Source organism: Pundamilia nyererei, unplaced genomic scaffold (assembly GCF_000239375.1).
Source record: "Pundamilia nyererei isolate P.nyererei 1_Seehausen unplaced genomic scaffold, PunNye1.0 scaffold00329, whole genome shotgun sequence".
Taxonomy (NCBI): domain Eukaryota; kingdom Metazoa; phylum Chordata; class Actinopteri; order Cichliformes; family Cichlidae; genus Pundamilia; species Pundamilia nyererei.
The window spans coordinates 288,731-298,368 of record NW_005187730.1 but is presented as its reverse complement, the minus strand read 5'-3'; the positions used below and the strand labels follow the sequence as shown (position 1 = coordinate 298,368).

The 9,638-nt window shown below is 37.7% G+C and overlaps 1 protein-coding gene across 5 annotated transcripts in view; it reads left to right on the top strand.

Annotated features, from left to right (window-relative positions):
• Nucleotides 1-9,638, top strand: part of LOC102192866 (protein FAM184A-like) — a 217,913-nt gene that overhangs the window by 198,365 nt on the left and 9,910 nt on the right. For 3 of the 5 annotated variants that reach the window (XM_013915605.1, XM_005751838.2, XM_005751837.2), the window contains 3 exons: nt 2,453-2,570; nt 4,343-4,447; nt 6,838-7,094. In XM_013915605.1, the coding sequence (XP_013771059.1) occupies nt 2,453-2,570; nt 4,343-4,447; nt 6,838-7,094 (480 nt within the window). Of the gene's footprint in view, nt 1-2,452; nt 2,571-4,342; nt 4,448-6,837; nt 7,095-8,895; nt 9,406-9,638 lie in introns of those variants that run through there. The other 2 variants (XM_005751840.2, XM_005751842.2) reach the window with 2 other exon arrangements.

The following is a 9,638-nucleotide window of genomic DNA, read 5'->3' as shown; positions in this document are numbered from 1 at the left end:
ATAGATAGATAATCAGTTATTAACAGTAAAAAAGGATCCAACTTGAATTTTTCTTAAAGATTAGCACAATAACATCAGCTATATTTTGCCTAACAAAAAAGAAAAAGGCGAGCATAGACGTGACCCTATGAGGCCCACATATCTCTAAAGACGTTGTTAATTAGCTAAGGCAAAGCAAAGCAAGTTTCATATCTCATTGAATACAACTTGACTTTAATTTTTTAAATGATAATTGCTATTAAAGCCAAAAAAAGAAGATAATGGGTGTGCTGTAGGGTGAGGTTATGTCCTTTCTCTGTCCCTTGCTCGTAGCATCCAGTTTCAAAACACAAAGACTGCAACAGCCTCAAGCTCCTTTCCTTCATATTTTTACTTTCGTGTTCAGAATTTACTCTAGATCCCTAAAGTGATTATTGCACTTGAACAATACAAAGCAGCAACCAGAATTTAGTTTGGTTCATACTGTAGATATTCTCCTACTTGAGCAGCAGAAAATGTTTGGCAAACAGGAAAAAAAATGATGAATCGCCTGTCTGATAAACTCAAAAGTACCAGCACAACAGCAGAGCTAATATCTGACGAAAGTGCAGATCAGCTTTTATCAGCATCACTTGGATGAGCTCCACTGGCTGTTCCACTCCAATGCCAGATTTTCTTTGGAGTGACTGCAATTTATCTAGAAGAGAAGCTGGCCTAAAGAAAGCAATCACTACTGCCATTTTATTTTTTTATTTTTTTGTTATGTTAAATACTTAAAAGCTCAAATTTAGCTCTTAAAAGATGGGTGCTTGATTTATTTTCCTCCAACCCATCAATATATAAAATGTGAAGCTTCACTAAAATGAAAAAAATCATGTTATGAAAAATGGACTGAAGAGACTCATAACCTGAGTTAACTCAGAAGACACCTCATGAGGTTCTTGAAACAGTCCAAAATGCAAAAGCCACAACACAACAGACCTGAGTCTGAATATATGAGGGTATAAGACAGACGCTGGGACAAAGACTAATTTAAGAACTATAAACAATGGGAAGATGCCACTGACTGTATAGAAAAGGGGCAATTAGGAGGAGGGAAAACACCTGGGAAACAAGGACTGCTGAAACTGATCAAGAACAATAAACAACGAAAATAAAAGACAAAAAACAAGAGACAACAGAGTACTAAAATGAAACTGGAGGTAGCGCACGGGGGGACAGAGATGTAGACTTAACAAGAAAGAAAAGGACATGGGGGAGTCTAAAACCAATTAAGTATATTTGGTACTCAGCATGTAAACACAATATAAAAGAAAGACTAAAAACCCTAAAAAATAACCTGAAATACAAAATGTTAAGAACTATAAACAAGATACAGGAGAAAAATCCAGGGAAATTTGTACTGTGTTAGTGTAACAAGTTTTTAAGTTCACTGTCAAATAATAATAAAAAGTATTACCAAAACTAGAAACATGCTTGCAGCTAAACATGAAAAGAAGTCGTGTTTGATCAAAAAGACCTGTTTTCATTTCCTAAAACGCCTCACATAAAAGTTTCTGTAACTGAGCTTTGATGGTTTCATTTTCCTGTTATTGTTTCTTTTGCTTAAGTTCTTTTTTCTTTCTTTCCTAATTTAAATTTATGAGGGTGTCATATTATAATTCTTGTGACCAGAAAAAAAAAACATATTCTGAAAATACTTTGATTTATTAGCAACCCAGTACACAGTAACTGCAACTGAGTGCATCGCTGTTTAATTATGAGACTGGCATAATGACTTGTATCACGGCATGTTTCTTTTATGTTTACTTGAGTTTTGTGCATAAAATAAAATTTTAGTTTATCACAGCTTAAAAAAATAACTAATTGAAGCCAACAGTACAACATATGACTGCTTGCTTGAGCGTGTCACTCGCTTACTGCACTGCGCTCTTTAGCGTGCAGAAGGGAAAACGTCACCAGACGTTAAATTAATCAGAGCTTTTACACAACGTGTTGATTTCTCTAAAGGCCAGTGTGAAAATAAATCCATTATAACGTTTTTGAAAGTTCTCCTAAGTTACAGAATCAAAACATTCTCCACAGGGACTGCACAGCTGCTGACATAATGGTTTTTGTGATGAGAAGAGGCGAGGGCGGGGAAGAAAGGAAGGACAATTACTGTTTTATTGATTAAAGTGTAATGAAAAAGGAAATCGCCTTTTGATACACACTTTTAATTTTCTCAACTCTTAAATGCTTCCATCTTGTAAACATACACTATAAAGTGCCAGATCAAATGTTCCTGCTTTGAATCTTTCCCTGCTAATGTTTGATGTCACATATTTAATATGTGGAAGAAACTCACACAGTTTGTTGAATCAAACTGTGCATTGACGTGTTGCTTGATTTTTAGATTTGTATAATTTTGTTTTAGCCTAGACTGTGGGAGGATATTTATGGTCTTATGTCTTTTTTTTTCTTTATCTCACAGGTTGGAAGGAACAGAGGATAAGTTCAGGAACAGAGAGAGTCGTCCTGAGGATCTGCAGCTCATCGCCGAGCTCAAAGATATGGTTTCTGAGAGAGAAACTCTAGTCAAAAAACTGGTGGTAGGTATTGAGGTAAAGTCTCAACCATAAGAAGCTATAGCTATAAACATGAAGAGGAAAATGCATCCTCCCTTATTTGTTTGCACACTGAACAAAAATGATGAGTAATGCTTTCCAGATCTTATCTGATTTATAGAGAAAGCATGGATAGTGTTGTCCAGACCCACAAAATATATGTTTAACTCTCCTGAAAACTCTAGGCTAAACATTTGAATAAACCCAACAAAAAAATGTTTGCTGTAAAATTAAAAATCGCTCAGGTTTTGCTGATTTTCACAAGTTACTTTTCTGACAACACTGATTTTATACTCGTTTTTATACTATATTACTATATTTTATCTTATATTCGAGACTAAAGTGAAACACCACATGGTTTTACTACAGAACCAGCTTTGAAGTCATCTTTTGAAGCTGTTTGGAAACGGCCAGCGCATTTTAAATAATAATTAAATGACGTCCATTGCACTAATCATCTGTCTGTCACTTCTGGCCACAGGCTAGCTAATGAGCCTCATCAAAGAACCAAGAGAACACCAAAAGAGAAAAACAAGCCAGAGTGTGAGGAGCATTGAAAGCAAGCATTTAGCAAAGAACTTGTCTTACAATCAATAAAAAAAGCACTTGGTTCGTCCAATTCTAAATGGTTTCACACTTAGCTTTGACCTTTTCAGTCAGTAGTTCACAGACACACAGCGTCAGATTAATTTAGTAAAGGGTGGCTAACATTAGCAGTGCTAACACCAGCGTCTTGCAGGTTACCGTTGACATGCCTGTGCAGAATCTGGGTACATTTTGCTGTGGTCGAGTAGTTATACCATGTAGTGACTGTGGCTGGGTGTTTAACATCTTATAAAATCTAACAGTTAATTGCCTTTGAATATGAACTTAATTATGAGTAAATAGTTTAATCAAGCAGTATTTGCACTCATGACTGTCGAGGGCAGCAACATGTATTCGACTACTCATACACACCCCTAAGCTTAATAACTCATTACTCACAGAGTTTGACATGTTAAAAATAATGTATGGGTGAGGAGTCCTTCATAAAATGAACAGTTGGTAAATATTTGACTTAAAGAGAAGGTGCTAATTAGAATAGTGCAGGACCCAAGACAGAATCCTGAGGAACACCACAAAGTTGTTTCTCAAGAAGAGTCCGAAACCTCATGTGACAATTTAAATGTTTAAAAATAAAATAAAAGATTTCAACTTGTCCAAACTTGGAAACATGCTAAATATATTCACATGTTGGCATTCAGAACTGCTACCCTCAGAAATATGTTGGAATTAGTCTTCATTTAAACGCTGCATCACAATTTTCAGCACCATTGTCAGGCTTAGTTCCTCTCTTTCGGACAGTTTGAGACCTAATCTACTTCAGTTTATTAACATTGTGAGATTCATTGTTTTTGTCTGACACTCAGTGGTACTGAGATGGTGATTTTTATTAATCAGGTTACATTTTTAATGCTGAGGCAGCTGTGGAGTTGTCTCTGACAGTTTGGAGCGCTTGGGAGGTGAAAAGTTTATGCTAAAGTGCATAAAAGGTACCTCACAGGTGCAAAATTCTGATGGGCAGAAGAGTTTGGTTGTGAGAATTGCTGTTTTTAAGCAGTTTTCACAAAGACATGAAACTGTAGTGTCAAGTTTGTGTGCCACTCGGAAATGTTGCCAGACAGAGCTCATTAAATGTGTGATTTTCAGTCACTCTACACTCCCCTGAGTCCTCCGCAGCCTAACTGGCTGTCAGCTAACACGATTTTCTCCTCCAGGACGATAAAAAGTTCTACCAGCTGGAACTCGTCAACAGGGAGACCAACTTCAACAAAGTGTTCACCGCCAGTCCTAATGTGGGAGTTATCAACCCGCTCATTAAGGTAGGCCCTAATATCCTGTAACACGCCACACACAGGGGCACTCTGATAAGCCTGCTCCATTATTTTACTACATAGCAAAGATGATATCCACTCCAAGTCATTTCAAGTCATCCGTGCTGATCAACCAACACCATCAGTGCTGAGGTTTTAAAAAGGTACCACAGTAAATCATTTTAAGTATTACCTGTTAAGAATTACACCATTTTTGAGGTGACCGTCGTCCTTTAGCAAAGTTTACAGAGCAAGACATGAAGTTGTTTTACAGCAAAGAAAGGATCACGATGTTCCAGTAAAACCTTCAGAGTTTATGAGAGACAGCAGAAGGACAAGGGGAGAAAAAAATCAATTTTATCACATTTATTCTTTTCTGTAAAATGAAGGTCGTCAAGGATGGAGAAACGGACAGGAAACGGCATGAGGAACAGGAACTGTGGTGTTTCTTTCATTTCTAGATAATAGCACAGACTGAGGAGTGAGGGGGAGGCTGTCCAAGGTCTACATATCAAGATCTTGTTTGTTTGCAGCAGCTGAACCAAAGTGTCACAGTTCATATAGATTTCAATGCACCATAAAAACACCACAAAAGGAAAGGGCCTTTGGTTTTAATGAATGCAGTCAAATAAAATCAGGAAGTTTGACTGCAATACAATTATTTTCTCTTATTACCTTTAATTAAATAAATGCTGTTTCCTGTTAGTCGCTGTGGCTCAATGTAATTATATAACTAGAGAATTTAAACCTAAAGCCAAAAGGACAATGGTGCTTTTCTGAAGCATTGATTTTGTGATCTGTTTAAAGCTGCTGAAAACAAACATTTCTGTTCTTTAAAGCACTTCTCAAAAAATCAGTATATAGGATGTTGGTTTAGCGAAATAACCAGATAAGCAAAAGCAAGCATTAATTTAGATACCAGACTCCCCCGCCCCCAATGTTACACAATATATTGCAACAAAAGGAAAAGCTCTGTATACTATATAAGGATAATTAAATGGCACATTTTTAGAAATCATATAAATAACATTTATTTCTATTTTAATATTTGATAACTGAAACAATTTAATTTAGACCTTTCCCTCAGCTTGTGTAAAAAGGTTCAATAAATACCTTAAAGTCAATTGTTTATTAGAGACTTGGTTTTTCTTTCCTTCCTGTCACACCGGCATCGTATTTTCTCTTTTTACTGGATTTATGACGACCATCTTGTAGTTGTCAAGGTTGTGGTCAGAGGGGGGGCATGGGGTGGCACAGGCCCCACTAAAAATACAATTAACTCCACTGGATGAAAGTATGGATGGGACCAGTGGTTCAAATATAGCATAGTGCATTTACTTAAGCACTGTACTGAAGTTCAGCTTAATGTACTACATCTGCTTCAGTAATGCATCTTTGTGATGATGCCAAAAATCACTCCTAGTGTTTTCTAATCCAGACTGTATACTGAATATATTTCAGATCAAATATTCTGATTTTCTGTGGGCCCTTTGTTCTTTGTTCTTGGTGTCCCATGTGATAACACTCCCAGACATATGGTGGTTGCCGTGGTGATTTAAATCAATTAGTGCTTCTACAATAAGAATAGCAGCTCATTTTTCTCTTTGACCGATGTCTAAAGAAGCTCCTTTGAAATTAATACTCTCTTTTCTTTGTTACATTGCATTAAGAATTAAATTGATATTTTAAAGTAAATAGTGTGCCGACCTTTTCCTTTTGTGGCAAAAAAGTACAAAAGAGCAGAAAATTAAAAGGTTTAGAACAAGATTGACATTCTCATGCAGGACTAAATAGCTCGTAGCAGGAAACAGGTTCAGAAGATGTTTCTGGTTAACAGAATGTCTCATTGTCATGTGTGTCTGAGCTGAATGGTTCCCACTGCATGATTTAACTGTTGACACGATCTCAGGTACAACTTTGACCTGTGACGCGTTGTTTTCTTTGCAAACCCTTTCTCTGATCATGTCTTTGTGTGTATAAATGTGCCACCCGATTTGACTGGTCTTCTTTTCTTCAGCCTTCCTTTGCTTTCAAAGCCATTTGTTAGTGTGAGATGTTTCCCGCTTTTACACATCTCTTCTCATCTGAACTTTCATTCTGCTCAGAGTGACTGATGCTTTAAGACTGTGACTGAGCAATGCCGGTCTTCAGACTGATCCATTCACTCTGCTTCGATCAGCATTTGAATATTATTGAGTTAGCACGCTGCTCTTTCCTGTCTCTCATTGGCTGGACTGTTACAGCTTCCAGAGCTCTCCCTGTACTCCATTTGCCCTTTTTATCCTTTCATTACTTCCTAAGTTTTTATTATTATTTTGTTTTAAACTTCCCTTTTGCTCCTTTTTGACCCCCGTGCCCCTCCTTTTTCTTTTTTTTCTTTTTTTTTTTCTCCTGTGTAGCAAAAGAGAAAGAATGAGAAAACAGCAGCCAGCAGATTGAGCAGCTCTCCTAATGTCAGGGCTCTGGAGGGAGCAGGTATGGGCATGGGCTTGGTGGGTACAGGGAGCGGCCAGCCCCCACAACCACCACCCCCGCCCCCAACCCCGCCCAGTCGCCTAGAGCCTATCCCCAACTCCCCCCTCCATCACCTTGAGCTCAACTCCAACAAACCTCTTGCCCCGCTGACCCCTCCCACCGAACCCAAGAAATTCATGAGGTGAGACCTTTTCAGCCCCGACTAACAGCAGCGCATTAATTATCCAATCACAGGCCTCAGAATCACTTTTACTGAAGTGAGTCGTGGCCAGAGGTAAACATTCAAATATATAATATCTTTATTTTAGATTTTAAAACAAACAACAGAACTTGGTTCTTCTTCTCTACAGATGTTTTGTTTTATTATACTCATTCTTTCTTGCCAAGTGTGGCACTTTCATAAACCATAAGAAGCATGAAATCATTGTCAGCTATAGCTGCAGATTCTAAAAAAAGAAGCTTTCAGAAGCTCTGTGCTGTGATCAACTGTTCGCTGATTCCCAACCTTGTTGATTGCTGGTGCCATGTTGAGCTTTCCGCTCTGCAGTTTGTTGACAGTTGTAGAAGCAAGATGTGGAACCTGAGTTTAAGACAAAAAGGCAGAAAAACGCTGCTTGTTTTTAGATCATTACTTTGGTTTTTTGGCTTAAATATCAGCTGTTGCTACTTGATTTTCTCAGTTTTTGTTATTAGTTTAATCAAGATAACACACTGGTTAAACTGCCAGGTGTTGCTTCCACTTGACTCTGTTTGGAACAAGATTAAAATATATGTATTTAGCAGGTGCTAGAGCTGCAACAAAATTAGTCATCAGATAATCAGGCAGTTATTTTAAAGATTTGGCGTTAGGTGATTGGTGGATACTATGGTATTCTCCAGATACAGTGATGTTAGATAATTTAAATGCAAAGACATTAAAGGTGACACAGGAAAACAAACTCAACCAAGGTTTAGTCAACATATTATAATTTTTTCCTTGGAAATGAATAAGACCTTTCTATTCACAACAGCTGTATAACCTTGAGGAGGTGCTTTATATTCCAAGGCGAAGGCCCTAAAATATTAAATTGAAATCCTCAACAATGAGACAGTCCCATACTATAAAAAATCATTAGGAAGTAGAACCAGGCATCGTATACATGTTTCAGACATTCAGGGTGAACTGGCATTATAGTACATAGTATTAACTGATGAGATAAAAACTGCTGCATGGCTCGTTGCATTCAAGGTGTTATGGTGTTACATTAAGCGGTCACTCCCAACTCCAACCAAGGGGGTGTTTTAACCCAAATCTTGTTTCACTAATGCTGTCCCTAGCAAAGTACTGTCTAGAGCCACATCAGGTTTTATCGTCCTGATGGAGTGCTTGTGTGAGATTTATGTTATACTGCAGGTTGGAAGCTAGCATAAAGCTCTTACACTTTTCTGCGATAAATTCATCCCAAATAGAAAAAGGACTGTTAGAGACAACTGAGAGAGTCAGGCAAGGGCTATTTTTTTGAAAACCAAGTTTAATCCTACTACTTTAAACCACTGGGGAAAAAACAATAGAAAAAACTGTTTAATGCATGGTTGATGTAATGTTTTTGGCTTTTAAAGTAACCAGGGCTACTTTTTAAAAGCTAATTTTAAGCTAATAAGCTAACAGACATGCTACTGTTTGCAGCTTTCAGTAAAGCAAACCAGGTTCAATCAAATCCTCACCACTTTGTTTTTCTTGATTTAGATTTTTAAGTGGAAATAATGTCCAAACTATTTAACTATGGATTGTAGATAGTTTTACATCAAAGACATCTAGAGCCTAAACGTCTGGAGTACCCTAAGTCATATAAATGCTAAGCTATGACGACAGTTTGGTCCTTTCATACTTTTTGGTGATAATAACAGTTAATAGTTTTTGATAACAGCCTCTCTCCTCGGGGTTAGGGTTTGGCGAACAGTTAATCAAAAAGACTTGTAGATGATTTTCTGCCTCCTTTCAGGGCCTGAGGTTTTTACTGTTTATATCACAAACCAGCTGACCCTGAGTCGACATTAAAGGACACGACTACTTTCTGCTGCAGCACGTTTGAACTCGGAGGCATTGGCAGCTCTTTAAATAGAAGTGAATAATATGGAAAGGGCAACATAAACACAAGAGTCCCGTGTGCGACTGAAGCTTCAAAGAATGGCCTTGGAATGCAAAAGGGGCATGTTTTTACTTTTGATTTCTTTTCTTTCCCATCAGTCCGAACATGTTGCTGTCTGAACTGTGTGCATGCTGAATGTTTTTTTGGGTTTTTTTTGGTTTTGTTTTCTCTTCTTTTCAGTTCAGGACGTTTACACTACCTGTTGTTATTATCCACTGTGTCTTTTTTGTCGTTGTTTTGTGTCACACTGTGACGTTTCTTTCTTCATCCTCACCATCATCTAAATTTCAGCATGTTGCACTTTTACTCGACTCGAAATGGGCTCGACCATTTTTGTAAAAAGTAAATAAACGTTTTTTTTAATGCAGACTTGTATTGAAGTAGATATTGTCTTTTGCTATTATGGACCGTCTCCCTCTGTGTGTGGTGGTGTCTTATTTTGATCCTGCTCTACTCTACGCTCCAGTAAACGCTGCTTTGGTGGCTGTGACGAACTGTGTGAACTGATATGATGATAAATTATGTAACATGCTTCTCACATGAATACATGCAGTGTGTATGCGTGTGAGGGGTGGCGGGATTGGGGGGGGGGGGGG